At 36.3% G+C, this 23700-nt stretch overlaps 1 protein-coding gene and 1 long non-coding RNA gene across 2 annotated transcripts; one reads left to right on the forward strand and one right to left on the reverse strand.

The window, feature by feature from the left end:
- Nucleotides 1-350: 350 nt before the first annotated feature.
- On the forward strand, nucleotides 351-22190 carry LOC307159408 (phosphatidylinositol transfer protein beta isoform). The gene is made up of 11 exons (XM_079872757.1): nucleotides 351-420; nucleotides 4401-4431; nucleotides 5319-5464; nucleotides 5622-5713; nucleotides 6077-6084; nucleotides 7049-7123; nucleotides 8014-8097; nucleotides 10669-10746; nucleotides 12943-13053; nucleotides 13534-13656; nucleotides 20651-22190. Exons 1-11 carry the CDS (start codon nucleotides 395-397, stop codon nucleotides 20696-20698), a joined length of 822 nt encoding a protein of 273 aa, XP_079728883.1. The 5' UTR covers nucleotides 351-394; the 3' UTR covers nucleotides 20699-22190.
- Nucleotides 4776-19662, reverse strand: LOC307159409. The gene is made up of 3 exons (XR_013821371.1): nucleotides 19581-19662; nucleotides 15278-15407; nucleotides 4776-4907 (listed from the first exon to the last, which is right to left on the reverse strand). It is a non-coding gene; the product is annotated as an uncharacterized lncRNA (long non-coding RNA).
- Nucleotides 22191-23700: the final 1510 nt, after the last annotated feature.

Consider the following 23700-nt stretch of genomic DNA (forward strand, 5'->3'; position numbering starts at 1 on the left):
GGTTTCTACAAATCCCACCTTGACTGTAAATGACACACTATAAAGACATTTGGTTTACATAGACTATCTCATATCTCACCTCAAGTATATCATCTTTACTGACACTGTTGTCTTTTAAGTAAACGTAAAAATAAATAAATAAAAACTTTATTGGGGGCAAAATAGTTGTTGAAATTATAGTGCAGCTGAGAGACACCCATAACTTGTGTAAAACTTGACGTAATAAATGTTTTTGTTTTTACAGTCTACTCTCTCTCTCTCTCTCTCTCTCTCTCTCTCTCTCTCTCTCTCTCTCTCTCTCTCTCTCTCTCTCTCTCTCTCTCTCTCTCTCTCTCTCTCTGAACAGCGCCTTTATAAACGCATGTGACGTCAGTCGAGCGGCTCAGCCGCGGGGATGAAGATGGTTCTCATCAAAGAATAGTGAGTTACATTTATTTTACTTATTTATTTTATAGATGTTTATGTTGCCTTATTTCATATTGAATAGTTTGTTTTCCAATTTACCTATGCTGCTAGAGTCTCTACATAGTTTGCGTGACTTTTACATGTTTTGTGAACAGTGATGATGATGATGATGATGATGTGTGTGTTGCGGGTGAACTCGGGTCTGGCCTACCGGCTCTGACAGCAACTAACCGCACGCAGTTGATCATTTACCGTAACGTTCCTCTATCACATGAAGTCATTTACATACCTCACGTGATCACAATAAAAGTGTCGCCGTGTAATTATGACATTACAATTAGCTCATTTGTAACTTTGTCTACTCTGAAGTTTTGTTTTAAGGTGGACCGAGGCTAGTTGTCACAGGGATTATAGGCTAAACTAGCTATGATGGTTTGAGTCAGTCTGCAAATTCTTGTTTTCTCTTGCAGTGGTTTGTTAAGTAAGTAATTTTTTTTAATAAATTCTGAACCAAATGCATGTATATAGCTCGTTCAACTGAGTCAACAAAATATCAACTGAGTGAGTCTATCAGATGTATCGAAGTTGGCCATTTTAAATTTCCTTTTTTTTTCTTTTTTTTTAAATTACCTTTAGTATTGGTATTGGAAAACTACCCTTTTGTAATGGTACACAAAAATTATAAATTAAAATTATATATTATAGAACTGTATATAATTACATAGATTATACTTATATGTTTACGTAAACATCAGTATCTCAGGATAGTTCTGGCTCCTTGGGACCAACAATTATCTCTAGAGTACAATACAACAAGACATATGTACACATATAAACACTTTGTACATTCTTGTTCCTTAAAGGAATAGTGCACCCAAAAATGAAAATTCTCTCATCATTTATTTACCCTCATGCCATCCCATTAGGGATGCACGATATATCGGCCACCATATCGGTATCGGACGATATGTGTTACTGATATCTTAAAGCCGATAAATAATGGATTATTTCCTTCAGATTAGACACTTCAGATACACACTGTTCGCCTTGAATTGCTTGAAATGTGATTGAAATCACTTCAAAAAAAGGGAAAAACAGTTAAGTGCAACATGCGCAGCCAGCGCAAGTCTGTCATATAGGCTACATAACATTATAATGAGAACATTATAACTGTGTGCTTGGGACATGGCTTTTCAGGGTGAGACTTTTATTTTTGCAATCAGGCTCTCTAAAATTATATAAAAATTTGGATTTAGATTTATAGGCCAATGTATTGGTTATCAGCTTTCAAATATAAAGAATTATCGGTTATCGGCCAAAATCTTCATAGTGGTGCATCCCTGAATATTACATTGAATATTACAGGTGTTATTTTTAAACAAACTGAATATTTTGTAAATGAAGTCTGGAAGGTGAATGTGGATTATTGAATTTTTAATAATGATATTGTGTGTGAAATATTTTCAGTTTAAATATTCACAGCTTAAATGTGTAGAATTTCAGCCCCCCTAAATGCAGGCTTTGTCATTTCAGGAAAGTAACCATTAAAATCCTAAGTAAAAAAGAAATGACTGAAATTACGACTCATAGGGAATAACAGTTCATTTTATACATTTTCTGAAATGAGACATTCTCAATGATTCGGCCGACAGCCTTTAATATGAGATACAGCTACTGGAGTTGCACACCTGACACGTCAACAAACAAAAAAATATGGTCCAATATGATAGTTCTATAATATATCTCTCTATACACATATACATACAGTCATGTGAAAAAGAAAGAAAACCTTTAGAATTTTAAGGTTTTACATATCAGAACATAATAACAATCATCTAGTCATTAGCAGGTCTTAAAATTAGGTAAATAAAACCTCAGATGAACAACAACAAATAACATTACACTGTGTCATTATTTATTTAACAAAAACTAGGCCAAAATGAAAAAGCCATGGGTGACATACGAAGTACACCCTATGATTCAATTGCTTGTAGAGACACTAGAAGGACCTGCGCCTGGACCCGATTCCCGAATCCCTTTCCCACTCTACAGATAAAGCGTCGTCGGGAAACTCAATTTGCGTATCTACCCCGAATTGATAAAATAAAATAAAATTCTGTATCAAAAATTATAAGGAAACACCAGTAATTTGTTTAGGCTTGGTTTCTAGGGAATAACAAACCTGCGCACATATATTCAAACGCACATAACTACAGAACCAATTCTTAATGCGCATATGAACGCCATCAGCGTTTCTCACAGGATCGCGTTTAAAGTCTGTGTAGAGAGAATGGTGTCGTCTTAGCGGCCCCTAATTTAATAACAAATGATCGTTGCAACGGAAGCGAATCAATCAAAACAAACTTTAGCTGTAAAATAACTTAATTAAAGAACCGCTATAAAGTCAAAACAATCTTACCTTAAATTATACGTTTATCTCTGTAAAGCTGCTTTGAAACAATCTACATTGTTAAAAGCGCTATATAAATGAAGATGACTTGACTTGATTTGACACTTTTAGCAGCAATAAGTTGAAGTTATTGTGTTCTGTATGACAGTATCAGTCTCTCGCATCGTTCTGGAGGAATTTTGTCCCGCTCTTCTTTACAACGTTGCTTCAGTTCATTGAGGTTTATGGGCATCTGTTTATGCACAGCTCTCTTAAGGTCCCGCCTCAACATTTCAGTCGGTATAAGGTCTGGACTTTGACTGAGCCAGCCATTCTGTTGTAGATTTGCTGGTGTGCTTGGGATCATTGTTCTGTTGCTTTTAGGCCAAGCTTTAGCTGTCAGACAGATGGCTTCACAGTTGACTCTAGAATACTTTGGAATACAGAAGAGTTTATGGTCGACTCAATGATTGCAAGGTGCCCGGGTCCTGTGGCTGCAAAACAAGCCAAAAATCATCAACCCTCCATCAGCGTTTTGCTGATTTGCTGTGTTTAGTTTTCACCTAACTTGGCGCTGTGCATTATGGCCAAACATCTCCACCTCAGTCTCGTCTGTCCAAAGGACATTGTTCCAGAAGTCTTGAGGTTTGTTCAGATTCAACTTTGCAAACTAAGCCGTGCTGCCATGTTCTTTTCAGAGAGAAGAGGCTTCCTCATGGCAACCCTTCCAAACATGCCATACTGGTCCCTTCTTTTTCTAATTGTACCGTCATGAACTTTAACATTTAAAGTTAACTGAGGCCTGTAGAGTTTGAGGTGTAGTTCTTGGGTGTTTTGCCATTTCTCTGAGCATTGCACAGTCTGACCTTGGGGTGAATTTGCTGGGACGTCCACTCCTGGGAATGTATTCCACTTGTGAATAATCTTACTTGCTGTAGAATAATGGACTTCAAATTGTTTGGAAATGGCCGTATAACCCTTCTGAGATTGATGGCAGCAACAATTGCTTCTCTAAGATCATTGCTGACATCTTTCCTCCTTGTTATTGTGTTAACACACACTTGAATTCTCCAGACCAGTAAGCTGCCCAAACTTCTGCTTTTATAGAGGTGGTCACACTGATGATCAGTAAATCAAAGACATTTGATTATCAGTGCCAGGCTACTACTCACCCTCTTGATTCCTATGGAAGTTTAGTTTGTCACCTATTGCTTTTCAATTTTGGCTTAATATTTGTTAAATAAATAATGACACAGTGTAATATGTCAATACATAAAATGTAACGCATTTTTAGTTTGCTATTGGTGGATCTCATGTGAGTGACAGGTTGTCCCACCCTCGCACCGATAAACACGTCATTAGAGAAGAACCAATTTTTGGAAAAAAAAAAACCTTTGTGTTCCATAGATGAAAGAACATAGAGGTTTGGAACAACATGAGGGTAAATGGTGAGTAAAAAGACAGAATTTTCATTCTGGGTAAACTATAGCATCCCCTGTGCCTGTCATGTTCTTTCCTCACCAAGAATATTATGTATAAATTATGTTGCATTGTCTTTTTTTGTGTGTATGTAAGTCTCACTTCAGTATCTCTCGGTGTGTTTCAGCCACATTGTTTTGCCATGCACTGTTGAAGAGGTGAGTTTATTATTGCTTTTCATTTTTTTTTTAAAGCAGCTGAATATAAATCTATACTGTCACATTATACATTCTTTAACTCATGCCTCTTTGAAAGACTGTGAACATAGGTTGTGGTTTTACTACAGCAGCATATGGAAGTATTTACAGTAGCACACAGTCAACAGTTTGGACACCTACTCTTTTATTTGTACAATTTTCCATATTTTAGATTCATAGTAAAGTCATCAAATCTAAGAAATGACACAAACTGAAGTATGGGAATTATGCAGTGACCAACAAATGCTAAACAAACCTAAGCAATCTTATATGTTAAAATAAAAATATGGTATAGTTCAGTGGTTCTCAACCCCACAAGGGGGCCTCAGCAAACTTCCACGTTGTTGGAGCCAGACGGGCTGGTCTGAGTGTTTCAGAAACTGCTGATCTCCTGGGATTTTCAGGCACAGCCATCACTAGGGTTTACAGAGAATGGTCTGAAAAGAGAAAATATCCAGTTAGTGGCAGTTCTGTGGGTGAAAATGCCTTGTTGATGCCAGAGTTCAGAGGAGAATGACCAGACTGGATTGAGCTGATAGAAAGGCAACAGTAACTCATATAAGCACTTGTTACAACAGAGGTCTGCAGAAGAGCATATCAGAACGCACAACACATCGCATCTTAAAGATGGGCTACATGTCCATCCCTTTTTGACCACAGTCTACCGCCTTCCGATGGTTATTTCCACCACGTCTCAAAGGTCAAATCATCTCAAACTGGTTTCTTGAACATGGCAATGAGTTGACTATCCTCAAATGGCCTCCACAGTCACCAGATGCAGTAAGCAGTGTGGTAGAATTCATTCTGAACATAGCCTAAATGTTGTTGGCTATTATGATTTGTTTCAGTATCAAGTAGGGCAGCTGTACTCTGTGGCAGAAGCCAGCAAGAATGAGACCGGCGGAGGAGAGGGCATAGAGATATTGAAGAATGAGCCCTACGAAAAGGATGGCGAGAAAGGACAGTACACGCACAAAATCTACCATCTCAAAAGGTATGCAGATGTGGACCTGTATGCATACCAGTCAAGACTGCATGAGAAGCCTGGCTTTCAATACAATTTGACAGCATATTTATATAACACGTTTTAGGAACATTTAAGTAATTGAAACATCATTTGTGTTTTTCGTTTTGTATGTTCTGCTGCCCAGCAAAGTACCAGGCTTTCTAAAGGTGATCGCTCCTGAAGGTTCGCTTGTGTTCCACGAAAAGGCCTGGAATGCCTACCCTTACTGCAGAACAAGTGGGTGGAAAACTTTGAAACAAGCTTATCGGTTATGCATCACAGACTGTCAGGTTAGAGATGTGTACAGGAAACATATGCACCAACCAGTGAAATAAATGCTTTAAAATGGTTCATTATAAAATCATATGTATTTCTTGGCTTCATCGGTTAATTTCTATTCTAAACATTCAACCTAAGTAAGTTGCACTTTCATTATGTATGATTAATCATGTTTAAATTTTTTAGGTTTTAAGAATTTAAATGAACATGAAGTTTACTTTTAATATGTAGAGACTTTATTAGGATAACCGGTTGTAATTCATTGGTGTAACGTCTAATCGTATCTGTGTTTTTCTCTTATTTGACATACGTTTGCCACAGTTGTAACGGTAAGTGCACTGAAAACTTTGTTGGTTCTATTAAATTAAAAGACCTCTTTTTGTTTATCACGTGTAAGAAATGCCAGTTTTCAAGAACCTGTGAAGTGATAAAACGACAAACACAGTTTTCTTGAAAAAGTGCTTATGTAAATGTCATAGTCTGACATACCCTTAATTTGCTGTTTGCTATTGCTAGTCGATGACTGGTCATTCTAAAAGGCATTTTATTGGACAAAGATTTGGCAAGCATGCATACAAGATTATTTGGCCATTTTCCTGAAAGACTTTAAGTTTTAGATTTGCTACAAGTTTATTTAATCAACTTTTAGAAAGTGCATTACCATTTAGAATGCCACAAAGTTAATAGATATTGACTAAAAGTCACAAAGCCTGTTCTTGATCTTGATTTCACTGGGTCTTTAATGCTGTCAATGGTATACGGTTGCCAACTGATAAATCACATTAAATGTTGATTAATCAGACACAATTGCATAATAATCTATCTCTCTATTATACAAGTTATTTTTTGGATAGTAGTCATGTACACTAGTAGTCATGTACACTAATCTGTAAGATTAAATGTTTTTTGAAACACGTTTCCTGTGCTCAACAAGTCTGCATCTATTTGATTTAAAATACAGTAAAAAACATGTAATATTGTAAAATATGATTTAAAATAACTTTTTTTTTTTTTCAAAGCTGAATTTCCACTCTTTAGTGTCACATGATCCTGTGATATTAGACTGATTAGGATTAAATCAATTCTTACTGACCCCAACCTTCAGAATGATAGCTGATATAGATCTCATTAATTCACCACTTTTGAAATTGAACCTTTTAGAAATGAGATCTTTTAGAAATGTATCTGTTTTGAAATATTAGCCTGTATGTTATTTCATATTGTATGCACATAACCTACCACATGTTCATTTACTGTAAAGACAATACAATGCTCTGATTTTTGTTCTACCAGAATGAGTACATGAAGGATGATTTTTTCATCAAGATTGAGACATGGCACAAACCTGACCTTGGAACACTAGAGAATGTGAGTGCATTTGTATATATTCTGTGTTTTCATTAAAAAACATGCTATCTATGAATTTAATAGGCTCATGAGAGGGAATACCTATTAAACCGGATACATCCAGAGGTTGGGTAAGAGTCAGTGTAAAATTATGATATCAGATCAAATTCCATTTTAACTTTATTATTAAGGTGAACGATATACCAGTAGACACATGAAACTGGTAGAAAACGTAAACAATTGTTTTTGGGATTATTGTCACGTTTTCACAAAGTGTCACAAAGGTTTATCCTTTGAATGTGTTTTTAAGGCTTGTCAGATTAACTCCCGGTTTCAAAGACAAGGTTTAAGATAGTCCCAGATGTTTGAGCTGTTTGAACTGACAGTGCATTGTTTTGTCTCAAGATACACACCAGTCATGTTTTTTTTTTTTTTTCTTCTAAGGAACATTTATAAAATCTACTTAAATGTTGTAATTAAACTAAGGCCTAATCCTGGCTTAATCTAAGCCCTGTCTGTGAAACCAGGCCTAATGGCTTATTGGACTTAAAGGGTCAAATACACACAAAGTAAAATGCAGAAAAGAAAGTCGGATGTATTATAATTATTCCAATAATTATAATAATTTAAATGTATTCGTTTGAAGAATGCTGGGCAAAATTACATTGATGTAATATACATTCCATGTACATTCATTTTTTTTTAACGCACAAACCTCACAAAGGGAACAAGAGTTTTGATTAGATAAACTCTCAATGTTACAATCAAGATAATTACATCCCAGGATGTAACAACCGCACTTTTTTATTGAATGGTTAAGGGACACAAACAGTATAGCTTTGAAATATTTGTTGTGAGCATTGTTGTACTGTTTTGTTGTGATCATAAATCCTCTAAATTATGAATAACAGGTTCACAAATTGGACAGTTCTACATGGAGGTCTGTGGAGGTCACACCCATTGACATTGCAGACAAAGAACAAGTAGCCCCTGGTGTAAGTACCCTGTTCTATTGAGCTGCTAAACTCAATACAGACTCAAATGAATCTTCCTCTTTGTACACCTATTACATATTTAATCACCAGGGTTCCCATGAGCAAAGAAAACCTTGGATTAACAAGGAATTTCACAGGTGTATTTTCCAGAAAAGGTTGTCAAAACTAATAAATTCTCTATTAATACTTTGTAGATGATGCAATATTGTAGACTACAATGAAATTTGCTTGCAAGCCAGCCAGCATGATAACATCAGTCGATCTGTTGAGCGGAAAAGACATATCAGTTGGCAAATGTTGTTATAACGGGTTCCAGTGGGACACATATCCTTCACTGAGTGACAAGATGTTTTTTGTCTTTATTAGTGTTCAAATGTTTTTAATTAGTCTGATAGATAAAATACTATGGTGTATTATTTACATGTATGCATTTGGCAGACCTTTTGGCAGACCTTTCATATTCAAATATATCTTATTGCATTGAAGGTATACATTTTTTCAGTTCATGTAATCCTTGGGAAACAAACTCGTGACACTGATGACACTAACACAATCTAAAAAAAACAATTTTCTTTTTTTTCCCCCCCATATTTCTCATTCGTTTACTATGCAGCAATACAAGTATGACCTTTTAAAGTAAAATTTAGCCTTTTCCAATCTTGTTTTTCCCAATATTTTTTGTCAAGTGCGACTAAATTAATCACCAAGTTTTGTACCATTCTGATGAAGTAAAAAAAGTTATAAAATAAAAAAACGTACCTTTTGTTTGGTCGCTGACAACCAAAGAATACCCGAGGTTAAAACCATGTGTCTATTGTGCATTGTTTTCCAAAAAGCCACTTGGTGGTACTGTAGTGCTTGGGCCTGTCATTGCTGCATGCAACTATATTTATTATACTTGTTTCAAGGTTTCAGAGGCTTTTGAGGCCCTTAACATGCTCAAAAACTCATGAAATTTTGCACGCACATCAAAGCAAAAGGTAGCACACGTAAGTGGCAGATAATCTGACATCAGTTTACTGCATGCAAATGTCTTGCAGGATTCTGCAAAGAGCCACAGGGAATGAAATGCAAACCACGCCAAAAGCTGTCAAAAATGCTTGTGCTTGAAGCAAGACACTTTTTTTCTTTTTACACACGAGAAGCTTCTGATCTTGTGTTTTCAGTGTCTAGGAACAGCTCAGTCTGCTTTAGTGGTGCTCCATCTCTGCAAGTGCACACCAACTATCATTTCAAATTTGTAAATTATTAATAGTACTGTTGTTGTTGTTGTTGTATAGTCATATTGAATGTGTTCATAAACAAATTAGAGGTAGGTTTTTCCATACATCTTATTTATCAACTGTAAAGCCACATTTTAAAACTGATATAAAAAAAGTCTGTCTATTTATTTATACATTTACATATGTATATATGTATATGTATATATATATATATATATATATACACACACACACACACACACATACACACACATATATACAGTATATATATATATATTCTTTTATGCCATTTTATTACTTCAGATTTAGCTTAATGACGTATATGAGAAAGCAAGACCAATTTAACAAGGTCTGCGGTTTCAAAAATCATGCGTATAGGATGGAAAATAACTGTAATGTAATGCTCCTCTCTGGCATTGATTAGCTAGTTAAGAGTGTTTGTGTGAGGGGAAGGAGGGATTATGGTCTAATGAAGCAGTTTTCTCTGGTGTCCTGGCTGTCCGTGTCTTTGGGCCCTATCAGACTCTGGCCTCAGGCATGGCTGCAGGCGTTGTGCTGAGAACCGTGACTTGGGTTCGAGTAATTAAGGGCTTATATAGCCTGGCACACAAACAAACCTCTGCTTTACATGAATTCACACCAAGCATTGTTACCGTATCATCACGCTTTGGCCTCCAGACAGCACACTTGGTATTAAACAGGTCGGTTTGTTCTCAGTGTGACAGTGGTGTGTGTATTTGTGTGTGTGTGTGTGCGCGCACACACAAGCCCTCAATGCCTGTTTGCCTCACTAACTGTACAGAAACTGAGAAGTTGTTATTTTGCCGGAGGCGTATCATGATTTATTTACAATTGCGAGGCCCTGGAGGTCCAGTTAAAATTAAATGCTTTTCGTCCATTTATTTTACCAGCAGCTGTTTTTCTCACCATCTCTCCCAGTTTCCACCATCTCTGGTTTATTAAGTCTATTCTTTTTTTGTTCCGTGTTTTTTTTCTTAACCTCTCCTTACCTCACTGCATCTGTCCTTGAATACTTTTTAATGACTTGGGCTCTATTAGGCATAACCTCAGTCTATAAGGGTGTACCTGACTCAAGTTTTGACATATATTCCCTGATGAATCTGCTTACTAAGGGTTTAAATTTGGCAGTTTCGAAGTGTAAATAAGCTCTAAAAAAAAAAAAAAAATCCAGCAGCTTTCCAAATGTTATATTGGTTAAGAATGTGAGTATCCACAAAATGAAGGTTTATAGTTATTCACTGATGATGATGAGCAAGTCTAATTCACAAAATTTTTGCATACAGTATACATTTTAAACTAAGGTTGATTTTTATCTGTTAATATGCAGGACTACAAGGTAGATGAGGATCCAGCTATTTTTAAGTCAGTCAAGACCGGCAGAGGACCACTAGGACCCAATTGGATGGTAGGGACCCTTTTTCTCACCCTTCATTCTACTTTTCCATCAAAGGAATGAAACATTTTGAAGAATTTTTTTTTCCCCAAGCAGTTACAATGAATGAATACCAGAGCGTTTAAACCATCATATAAACCAGATGCTCTATTTGACTCATGTATATACTCAGATTCTTCTAAAGTCTTTCAATATTTTAGTGTGAGGACTGAAGTTTATGTTGTTATTTACTGATACTGATTTACTTGTGGCCTGGTAATCTCTGCATCTGGATCGATTTAGCAAACTAAACTCAACAACCAGGGCTGCGTTTCCCAAAATCATCATGAGCTCAGTTGATCGTAGAGACCGTTGGTGGAAATGGTTCTATGATGTACTTAGGCTTACAGTGATTTTAGGAAAGTGTCTTCCAGATCAGTCTGCACTCTTCAAATAAAGGTTTTCGAAATGATGCCATAGAAGAACCATTTTGGCTTCCCGTAAAAGCCTTTTAGTGAACAGTTCTTAAAAGAATCATGTTGTTCTTGGTTTAAAGAACATTATACTAATATAAAGAGCCTTTTTTTGCAATGGAAATGCTCCATGGCTGTTTAAAGTTCTACGTGGAACTGTCAATGCCAATAAAGAACTAACTTATGATTTCAACTGTTAATCATTTTCAAACATTTAAACCAGGCAGGGTTAACCTTACAGTAGCGCTCAACACTGATTACTGTCAGACTTTCAAAATCCTTTATCACTTGAATTAAGATTAGAATAATTTACAGTGTCCTTGTTACATATGTTACATGTACTTACTATAGTAATAACAGTAAATTAAATCCAACTAACTCTTAACCAAAACCCAACCCTAAATATGAAATAAAACAGTTATCAAATAAGCATGTGCCCTATTCTGTGTCCTAAACTCCTGAAACATTAGTGTCTCATATTTTAGAGCAGTCAGTGCAATTTGGGAAATAAATAAATTAAATGTGTGTGTGTGTGTGTGTGTGTCTGTTTGATTAAATTAATATTATTCAACATATCCTAGCTTTTTACAGAAAATATTCAGATGTAATCCCTTTGCAATCGTTAAGATTTTCAAGAAATAAATAATTACAATTATTTAAAAAAAAATTCTCAGTAACTAACGAATTACAGTTACATTTATGTACATGCACACACGCACGCATGCTTGCACACACACACACACACACACACACACACACACACACACACACACACACACACACACACACACACACACACACACACACACACGTCTGGTTCACTATCTTTGTGGGGACTCTCCATAGACGTAATGGTTTTTATACCGTACAAACTGTACATTCTATCCCTTTACACTGCCCCTGCCCCTAAACCTACCCATCACAGGAAACATTCTGCATTTTTACTTTCTCAAAACAACTCATCCTGTGTGATTTATAAGCCTTTTGAAAAGTGGGGACTGCTGGCTGGTCCCCACAATGTAGGTGATCTCAGGTTTTACTATTCTTATGGGGACATTTGGTCCCCAAAATGTAATATAAACAAGGGCACACACACACACACACACACACACACACACACACACACACACACACACACACACACACACACACACACACACACACACACACACACACACACACACACACACACACATACACACACACACAACAGGGAGAGATGGGCTGAATATCAAGGTTTTCAGTGAATAATGATTTCAGTCTGTTTTTTGTCCTGGCCTTGTGAATTTAAACAGCAGCACAATCTCAAAAGATACAATCTAACATAACAGTTCAGTAAAAATGTACAGTGCTATTTCTACAATGACCTCTGAGTAAGTTACCTCTGAGTGTATTAGTGGAAGTGTTTTGCAGTTAAGAGCTAATGAAGATGAATCACTCCGCTTTGATGGACCGTAAAAGGCATCACAGTGATTGGCACAAACTAAGACATGTGCGTGTCCACATGAATATGAATTAGAGATGTCTTCATTTGTGTGTATTGAAGACTAGATTAACCTTCCTAAGGCTTGTTAGATTGTGGCGCACCTAAAATGCTTTTTTACCGATTATTACCGCATCTATTCTGGAGATCTTCTAAGAAAGGCATCTGCATAATTTGATTTTAGGACCTCTGTACTGTATTAGTGTTTTACGTTAAGATTTAATTTCTGCATGGCCGACATAGCTTCATTAATTTATGTTTGAAACCTCACAGAAAGAACTGGTTAATAACCCTGACTGCCCACGAATGTGTGCTTACAAGCTTGTCACGGTCAAGTTTAAGTGGTGGGGCCTGCAGAACAGAATAGAAAGCTTCCTTCACAAGGTAAGATCTCCAGAAATGCATTAACTCAGATATATTAGAAATGGTTTTAATTTAACTCCATCTAAAGTGAATTTTTATTGTATATTAGGAATAAAACTGCAGAATTTCACCTTTCTGAGATATTTGTTATAAGTGATTTGGTTACATTTTATTTTAAGGTGACGTCGTTACATTGTACTTACTCTGAGTAATATTAATTAACTACATGGACTTACTATAGAGTTATGGTTAGGGTTTGGTTTAGGTTAGTTACTTGTAATTATGCATAATTTACTGTTATTACTATAGTAAGTACATGTAAGTGCACGTCACCAACTATAAAGTGTTACCAATAATTGTAACATTTTAATGTTGACATTCATATTTAATATTTTGCTATGTAATTAGAGCAGGTGTAATTCCATCCTGTAAATGTACGGTGTTATAATTCTGTGGAATGGTTTGAGATTTATGTGCTTTGTTTTTTGGTCATTTACTAAGCAAGAGAAGAGAATCTTCACCAACTTCCACCGGCAGCTGTTCTGCTGGATTGATAAGTGGGTAGAGCTCAACATGGAGGATATCAGAAGGATGGAAGAGGAGACACAGAAAGAGCTGGAGGAGGTGCGTACACTCATACACATTACACAGATTGTGCTGAATCTGTAGTCAAACCCCAACTTAGCTGTCAGGAAGAAAAGCACTTGTTAGTGTGAATTTAAAAAAAAATATTTTAATTAGTTCCCTGAGGTTTACTTATAATGCTGATAAAGTTTTTATCACACAAAAAAATATATGTAGAAGAATAATTTTCAAGCATCGTCTATGAATGTTTTGAAGGGGTGGCACTTTCCTTTAAGGTGAACATCATTTCACAAAGCACAGCCTGTTCCTGGATTAACATCTTTGTTGATCCTGGAACAATATTCCAATCAACCAATCAGATATGAGAGACAAATTTACCGTTTATGTCAAATTTAGGCTTATAACCAGGGTTAGGTGCTTCTACATCAGTGTTATTCACCTATCATATCCCTCTGATTTTAGGGGTTACTTATGGATAGGGTTAGGTTTAGGGGTAGGGAAAGGGTTGGGACAACATTTTTGGACAGGAATGTTGTTCCAGGATCAACAAAATATGTCTGACTTGGCAAATTCTCATGACCTTTTCTTTAACTATCAACTTGACAAAATAATCTTCATTTTTTTTTTTTTAAAGAAATGTATATGTAAACAGTTTTTCTGAAAATCTAATTTCAGCATCTAAAGGTTTTTTAATTCACTCCAGCATGTCAAAACTTGTAACTATTAGTGTATTAGTTGAACACATCTGCAAACTGTAACTGCTTAGTGGCCCTTGGCTTTGAATCCGCAGTGTTGGGGAAAGTTACTTTTAAAAGTAATGCTTTACAATATTGCGTTACTCCCCCCCCCCCCCCCCCCCCAAAGTAACTAAATGCATAACTTAGTTACTTTTTATGAAAAGTAATGCGTTACATTACTTTTGTGTTACTTTTTTCTCACCTGGGCTTGGCTTGTTTGTTTTTTAATAATAACAAAAAAAGTTATATTTTTGGCAAATGTTAAGGCCCTTTCACACCAAAAGTGAAGTGAATAAGCCTCAGGCTGAAGGAAATGCATATTTACTCCTGTACAATAGAGGGCGCCACTCAAACAAACCTTTCAGCCATTCTGGATTAAAGAACTAAAGGATACAGGAGAAGAAAGTTCAACACTGCTATTTTTAAATCTAATCTAAAGTCATTTTTGCTTATTAATGATGCTTATGGTTGGATTAGATCATTGAAGGTCAGCAGCAAAGACATTGGTTAATAAAGTGAGATTAAATACGTAAAGTATATTTGTGTAATTTAATATAGTTAATTATAAAAGTTTTGCGTAAAAACATTTTACTAATTTTATTCATTTTGAGGAATACTGAATGTTTTCGTGCAAGTGAGATGAATGAATGCATGTTCACGTATAGTCTAGAACTAAAATAGCCTAACACACACACACACACACACACACCAGCTCACTTTATTTCTCTCAACATGAGGACAGGAGAGCTGTCAGTCAATAAATGTGAAAAAGTAATGTGTTACTTTACTAGTTACTTGAAAAAGTAATCTGATTACGTAACTCAAGTTACTTGTAATGAGTTACCCCCAACACTGCGTATGACGCTAGTAAAAAGTCAGATTTTGTGCACTGGCCTGTAATCGTTTGCCTAGAGACCACCCACCCTTCAGAATGATTCCAGACAGAACAAAAATATCATTGTCTCGTGGCGCTTCCAATCCTAGAGTGCTTGCAGAGTTTCTTTGGAGTGCAGTCCAAATACAGTTCTTCTGCCATCCACTGACGAATAATGGCTAGAAGAAAGCAGAAGAGAGAGGGAAAGAAAAGAATTTGGAAACAAAGGATGCGATGAAATTGAGCAGATGGAGGCGTTTGGAGATGTCCAAATAATTGACAGACTCTGTTTTGAATTTCAGATTAGTTAATATTCAGATATATTTTGCAAATTCATTTATTTATTCAAATTTATGTATGCGGTGTTTATAAAAGGATTCAGCACAGTGTATTGTTGGGTCATTCTAAAATTGGTGGCACATGCTGTCACTCGCTTTAAAAATGGCGACAAGTTAAACAATGTACACAATTCCTTTAGAAACCTATTCCACACAATGAAGGAGTCTATGAAATACGTTTGTAAGAGGTTTGTGTAGACATTGTGATCACCATTTATGTCCATCTGAAAGTTTCACAGATATAACTAACATTCATATATAAGCACAATTACATATTTCAGATTATTTACTTCAGAGTGTATATATAACTCTGCATATCTTTACAGAGATATAACTCTGCATATCTTTCTATGATGTTACATTATATCATTAAGTGTCAGATGTAGCGGCTGACTCTTGAATATTGCTTTAAAAAAAACAACTAATCTGGGATGCACTTCCCAAAGGCATCGTTAGCCAACTATGGTTGCAAGTTCATTTGTTACCAGCATGGTTAAAAAATTATGTTTCCCGAAAGCATGGTTTCAACAAACATTCACAAACCGCATCGCAAAGTTGTGTGATTTGAACTACACATCTCGACTTGTGGTTAGAAGCATAGGGCCAGATTTACTAACAGCTTGCTCCAGCGCAAACACTCTTTTGGCATTAAAAAACTGTCAGGATTTACTAAAGACACGCAGTGAAAAATTAGCGCGCTGAAAAGGCGTGGGCACAGTTATTTTTGTGGCCTCATTGCCTTTGCATTTGTAGGAGTTTCTCTTTCAGATGCAACATTTTCGGGAGGAGAGTATTTAAATTAATCATGAAAGGTGATTTACTAAGGTTGGCGCTCATCAATTTACTGGTGGTTTGCACCATTATTTACCGCCCAAAAAAAGCACGTCTTAAACCAGATGCTAACTCGTAGATTGCATTGGTCATTAGGGAAATTATCCAGAGCTTTCCACTCACATTGCGCTTTTTTGGAATTCCGCTCTCACGATAAATTGCCCTGTTTCGTAAATCTGGCACATAGTTTCTTGTTATGATGTCAATACATAGATCATGCTCTTGAGAAATATAAGAATTAAAGTGCTGTTTCTGAAGAGCGCGCATTCGCGTACGTGCTCTGGTATGTTGGGGGAACCCCGGAGTGAGGTAAGGGGGAATTTGCCATTGATTGAAGCATCTGGAAATAAAGCAAAGTGGTCTTCAGATGCCATGTTCGATATTTACAGTCAGCAATAATCGGACATTAATTCAACCTAGAATGGATTAATTAGTAGACGTTTTTACTCCACCACCTGTGTGACGTCTTTATATTGTTGAACCAACGTGGTTTGAAAGACGGATGTGCGACAAAGTTATGGTTTCGGGAAACCGTTGTGACTTTCTCCAACAATGGTGATTAAGAAGCGAGTCATGTCGTATTCAAAATGTACCCCTGATTGGATGTTATAATCTTTGAAAAGCTATAATCCTATTTGTGCGTGCAATCAGATGTTCTTTGAATAGGTGATTGTGTGTTATTGACCACTGTTAAAGGGTTAGTTCACCCAAAAATTTAAATTCTGTCTTCGTTTACTCACTCTCATGCCATCTTTTTGATGAAATCCGAGAGATTTCTGTCCCTCCATTGACAGCTACGCAACTACCACTTTGATGCTTCAAAAAGATCATAAAGAGATTGTAAAACTAATCCATATGAATCAATCAGGGGTGCGTTTCTTGTACAATGATGTAACTCACTGCTTAACTACCATAGTACGACGCATTGTTGAAGAAATCACCTAGTTACAGAGAGTTAAACAGTTTGGATTGACCTGGGACCTATACCATGAAGCTGGTTTAGGTGGCTAGCCAGGTATGATTCAGTTTAGTTTGCACCAACCCTGGTTTTTAGGCACCATGAAAGTTCATAGCTTCACTGCTTATATCTTCTGTGTACAAGATGTCAAACCGAAATTGAATCAGCTGTGAGCAAAGTTTATTCTTGTTGTGTAAATGCATTTATGTTCTTCATATTCTTCAATCTCTTAACTTTTTCCCCAATTTTATTCTAGCTTTATGCATTCCTTTTTGTTTAATCAACACTTGAATGTGGGTAAGTTTCATTAACGAAAAAGCAACATTTTGAGCAAAAAGCTGAGAAAATATTTTTTTTTAGTCAAATACTACATCTGGGTCAGATTCAGAACGATGATCAAAACACAGATGGAGTAGATAGAGTCCATCAACAGCCCCAAAGCTTCACAGTCCTATAGCTCATCCTGGGTCGAAATTTCATGCAGAGTTCACACTTACATATAATTTGAAGGGGTAAAGTTTAATGCGTATTTGGCGTGCTGTCCGGAGGGAGGGCTCTGAGCTCGGAGTTCGGCCCGAACCCAGAGTACTCCCCCCCTATGTAAGTGCTTAGGACTAGAAGCGTGGAGAAGGGGTGGTGGAGGGATGCTGCAAAAAACTGTCAATGGAATGAGGTGAGACTGCTGAGTGTATATACACCTCTTACCATTGATTGCTGAGTGCTCTCCACTTGTGTTAATTATCTGAACGTGCTCCTCCCGAACTTTGTTAATAAAACATCATTTAATATTGATGATCCCGTTATTTTACATATGCATCTGCTTACATGTGATATTGTTTATTTCTGCTTCTTTTTTTGTCTGTGTTTTGATCAGGAGATTCTGTACTCTTTCAGAAGATGCATAATAGCGGTCCCTATACCATATAACAGTGAAAACACGGAAAGCCGGAAATTTCCGTCAATGGTGGGGAAAGTGTTCATCTTTGGCAGAAGATAGAAATGAATGTTGCTGATTCTCTCACGAGAATTGAATTGCAGTTTCTTTATGATTCAAGGTGTAACCGGTCCTATTGACCCACTCCGAGCGGGATTCGAATTGTGGTCTTGAGATCAGGGGAGTGAGGTTTACACGCACAGCTCTTACTGGCCTACGACAGTTACACTCACCCCCCTAAACCTCACTCCCACCCGGGTCACGGCACGCGCTCTAACAAGGAGGCTAAAGACTGCAGCCGCTAGCGTCAGTCGCTAGAGTGCCTCTTTAGATCAGGGGAGTGAGGTTTACACGCACAGATCTTACTGGCCTACGACAGTTACAAAGGCATGCGATTTCGCAACTGATGTCACACTTTCATGTGCACATGCTCTATGAACTCAGGATCAAAGCCTGAGGTGACAGAGAAAGTTGATGCTCAGCGTCATGGTACAATCAAAGCTTGATTGAATTGGTTTGGTTTTGTCAACTTGAAACTAATCCCATAACCCTTTTTCAAGAGTTTATTCAACTACCATCATAATTTAGGCCCCTGGGGAGACCAGCCCCCAAATTCGATACTTTTACAAGGGGAGATAAAACATGGTGAAATAGTTTTGTGATTTTGTCCCTTTTCAAGTTCAAAGCAATCCTCCCACGAACACGCAGTACAATTAATTTGGCGAGAAGGAATTTCTATATAAACAAATGCTAGTTCGATGTAAAAGATGTCTGATAATATGTAGACCTTAAAATATTATTCTATGTTAAATGTAAGCATGGTTTTTGGCAGAGGGGTTGCCAAAGTATATTTATTCAGTCAGTCAAATCAAACTGTCTAAAAGAAAACATTTGTTGTGTTGTGAGCACAGTGGGACATCAGAAATTCATCTAGGATGCGTAAAGGATTTTTTGACAAATGTTTAAGAATTCTTGCATTGTCACCAAAACAGATCAATGAGGAACAAAATCACAATGGCTCCATGGCACATTCTCACTAATGTGCAAGTCAAAGAAAATGATTAAATAATGCAACTGCCCTTCAGACAAAAATATATTTTTAATCAAAACAATAACTGCAAAGTACAGTTTCATGGCCAGCAAGAAATATTTATGCCCAGTAAATTTTTCCAATTCACTCTGCATTGGCAATAAATAAATAACATTTTTATATACTTCACGTTTAATCGTGGAATTAATTTATCACAGTAGAAATGTATATCCAGCATGCTTTCAACAAGAAGAAACTCACCCATATCAAGTAATAGAATTTCTTCAGAGAGCATTTTCGTCTGGAGAGGGTCAATGGATAAAAGGTAGAATATCTGGTCCGTTGCCTGGGAAAGAAATGTCTGTTATTGACTAACATTGACTCGTCCAACCTCTGACAAAACTCTCTGACTGTGTGACATAACAGCCTCTGTCTGTGGTTTTCTGGGGCTCTAACAGTCTGTGTGTGCTTGATGTGTGTTGAGCATGTGTGGCATGCTTCAACTTCCTTGAGGGCTCATTAACATACAAATGGATTTCTGCGCTTGAAAAGCACCTGTGCCATGATTCCAAATGAGGAATGGACGGGTTAGTTCCCACTGCTATCTGCTCAGGTGATATTAACGTTTGTCTGTTTAAGAATTCTTGCCGAGCTCCACCAATTTCAGCCACTAATTGGCTTTGTCACGACTTGAGCTCAATGTCCTGAGACCTGAACTCAAGTCTGTTCTTGCTATACGTCATTTACACAGCAATACACAGGGGGAAAAGTCTCTTATGCTCATTAAAGCTGCATGCATTTGATCAAAAATACAGTAAAACAGTAATATTGTGAAATATCATTCCAATGTAGGGGAACTGCTTTGTATTTTAATGTTTAAAATGTAATTTATTCCTGTGATCAAAGCTGAATTTTCAGCATCATTACTTCAGTCTTATGATCCACCAGAAATCATTCTAATATGCTGATTTGGTGCTCAAGAAACATTTAATTCCAATGTTGAAAACAGTTGTGCTGAATTATTTATTTATTTATTTATTTATTTTTGGAAACTGTGATACAATACCATTCAAAAGTTTGGGCTAAGTAGCCTATGATTTAAAAAAAGAAGAAATAAATTAATACTTTTATTCATCAAGGATGCATTAACTTGTTGCATTAACTTGTTGAGCATATAACTTCTTTCAAAAACATTGAAAATCATAATTATTCCGCAACATTTGAATAAGTAATATACTGTATATGTTAAAGTTTTTTTGTGGCGACTACATAAGCCATAATCCATGACTCTGTCCAAACACAAACATCTCTTTCTGCAATTTCTTTTTTAGCTTCGCAAGCAAGGTCAAGTGCGAGGAACCAGCGCTGCTGATGAATGAGACCAACCACGACCACAATGGCTGAGGACAGCAAAGCTTTCCTCAAGAAGAGAGACCACATCGGCCTGTCCAAATCAAACCAACGGAGCCAATCTCATTAGGAGCTCTACATTTAGATTTGTTACTGATATTTTAGATATAAACCTCTCATCCCCACAGTGCCTTTATCACAAATGCTGAAGCACAAAAACAGAGTTTTTCTTGTTCATTCACTTGCTCATTTAAAGCAGTTTCCCAGACGTTTCCCTCAGGGCAGGGCCAGGCTTTACATTTCACTTCCTTCACTCTTGTCTTGTCCTGCCTGGGCTTTATTAAGAACAAACTTTGGGAACAGATCATTTACAAACACTTTTGTCAATTGTACAAGCATATATATGCACACACACTCCCAGGTGTGAATTCCCATGTGTTGATTTCCCACGAGGCCTTTAAGGTTGAAGGTTGCTTTCAGAGCGTTTAATCGCATGCTTCTTTTCAAAATCTTTTATAACAATAGCCTTTATGGAATATTGCAGGTAGTGCTCAAAGTGCTCAAAGATTATGTGCTATGCTAAAGAAAAGGATCAACCAAAAATGAAAATTTCTGTCGTTGGAATTTTTTTTTTTTTTCTTTTTTTTCTTTCAGGGAGCTGTATTACATGAATGTTATTAAAGACCCAGTGTTACAGTACATTTGGTACTCTTATACTGTTTTCAGGATATTAACCTCTGAATATGTTCCTCCACACTTGTACTGACTTGTCCTGCCTTACTTTCCCCCTCTGTGCTCTAAAGTGTCCCTTCATACCATTTTACCTCATTGAAAACATCGAAAATCCGTTTTTGTAATGTAATGCTTATTGTTTTACATAATATTCTGAAATGTGTTGCATGGTGGCACATTTAGCATCTTTTGATCAATGTGATGTTGTAGAATACATAAGCAGTATTTTTAAGCTTGTAACAGCATAAATGACTGTTGAATCAAAACATGAAATCCTCCTATAAACTGCCTACAGAGTTTAACTTCCTGTAATGATAGAGCTCTGCGATATTTGCAAACTGCATTGAAATGTAGTTGAATTTTGTTATGAAGATTAATTGACTTTCAGAGGTGCACCTTTAATAACAATTCCTGCCTATGTGATGGTTATATTTCAATTTCGCAAGCGCTTGCTGTCAGATATGCCTGCTTGGATAATCATTTCTCTGCTTGTTGATGGCTTTTACATTCCTACTGGTCAGAGAACAAGCAGTAACTTTTCACTCTCACAAACTCTGAGTACTGTATTTCCTGACTTCAGGCAAATGTGTTATCAGTGTATTGGGAGTGTATAAAATCAAGTGTTTAATTCGAATTTCGGGAATTTTAATGCTTATATAAAAGTGATTTTAAATGCATGTGTGTAAATTCATCTGAAATTCAAAATAGTGAGAATGTTCTGTGTGTGTGTGTGTGTGTGTGTGTGTTTAAACATTAAAATACAGTTGAATAAATTTCAGCCTAATTTTGCCTCGTCGTCTCATTAGTAATTTTTGTGAAGCCAAACATCACTATTATTGCTCACACAGAGTTACAGACTTGAACAAACCACACAACCAAAGTTATAGTTTAGATGATTTCTGGAGCATTTGCTTGGGTCTCTTTGCCATTTATTCTAGACAGAATGTTCCACATTCCAATTTTTCTGAACTTCCGAATTTAAAAATATAAATTACCTTGATCTATTCTAGACTAAAGCCTCTAGCTGTTCTGACAGATCGAGCCCTTTACATGACCAAATCCGCTGTGCTAATTCTGGCCTTGTATTAGAGCTGTGATGTTCTTCTTGCGGTCTCATGCAGGATGAGCCCAGGTCCCAGAGAACATTTCCTGTGTGACATGGGATGAGGAAATACCATAAAGTGCCAAAAAAACAAAACAAAAAAACTTTGTCTTAATTTTGAATAGTATAAGAAAAAAAGGGTTCAATTTCATTCTATATAGAACCTTAGAGTTCTTGACTCAAAGAACCCTTTACGTCAAAAATGTTCTATAAGGAGAAATGTTGGTTACACTTTATTTCAATGGTCCACTTTAGACATTCTACTAATTATAAATAACTTTGCAACTATACAAAGTAGTAACTATGTCTACTAACTCTATTAGTAGACTGTCAGGTTTGGGTTCAGGTTGATGTAGTTGCAAAGTTACTTAAAGTCAGAAGAATGTCTGTTGGGGAGCATCAAAATAGCAGATATTAAACAGAAAGACTAGTAATACTCTAATGACTTAGTTATAACAAAGTTACTTATAGTTAGTAGAATGTCTAAAGTGGACCATTGAAATAACCATGTTACCAAAATGTCTTACATGATTGCATAATACTTTCAAGTTTCAAGGTTATTTCATATTTTCTTGTGATAATGTATTTACAAGCTGTTTAATTCATAAAAAAAAATAATTTACATTTTTTTTATTAATTAATCAATTAAAACAAAATTAATAAAATGATCCTATGATGGGAATAGCTTTAGGTTCTAAAAGGCTCTATATATGAAGCGTCTGACGGAACATTTAAGGTTCTATATAGAAACTTTTCTTCTAAGAGTGTATATGGTGTATATTTTTATTAAATATTTTTGAATAATTTACTTAAAGTGTGTTTGTGCTATTTTATTCTTGCCGCTTGGTTTGATATTCTGTAGACTCAATGGTAGGTACATTTACCTATCAGGTCTATAGGTAAATAATTAGAAGAAAGTGCTGTAGATGGTAAAAAATATTTGCGCTACACACCAGATAATGAAATGAAATATGATAACAAATAACATTTGGCAATTTTAAGCAGTATAATGGACTGTTTTTGGACAGATAAAATAGCTGGAAGCGAATGACAACGGAAGCCTCACACATTCAAGTTTCAAATGGCTGCACACGCTCTTACATAAAAAAAAAAAGGTGGATATGTTTGGGGCTACTTTATAATCATTTTACTGTAAAAAAAAAAAGGATGCTTTCAAAAGTATACATTTTAATTGTT

The sequence above is a fragment of the Squalius cephalus genome (genome assembly GCF_949319135.1).
Source record: "Squalius cephalus genome assembly, chromosome: 5".
In the NCBI taxonomy this organism is placed as follows: domain Eukaryota; kingdom Metazoa; phylum Chordata; class Actinopteri; order Cypriniformes; family Leuciscidae; genus Squalius; species Squalius cephalus.

Coding starts and splice junctions, on each gene's coding strand:
- LOC307159408 (XM_079872757.1), top strand. CDS start 395: ATGAAGATGGTTCTCATCAAAGAATA. Junction 7,124..8,013: donor ACCTTGGAACACTAGAGAAT/GTGAGTGCATTT, acceptor TATGAATAACAG/GTTCACAAATTGGACAGTTC. Junction 10,747..12,942: donor CACTAGGACCCAATTGGATG/GTAGGGACCCTT, acceptor GAAACCTCACAG/AAAGAACTGGTTAATAACCC.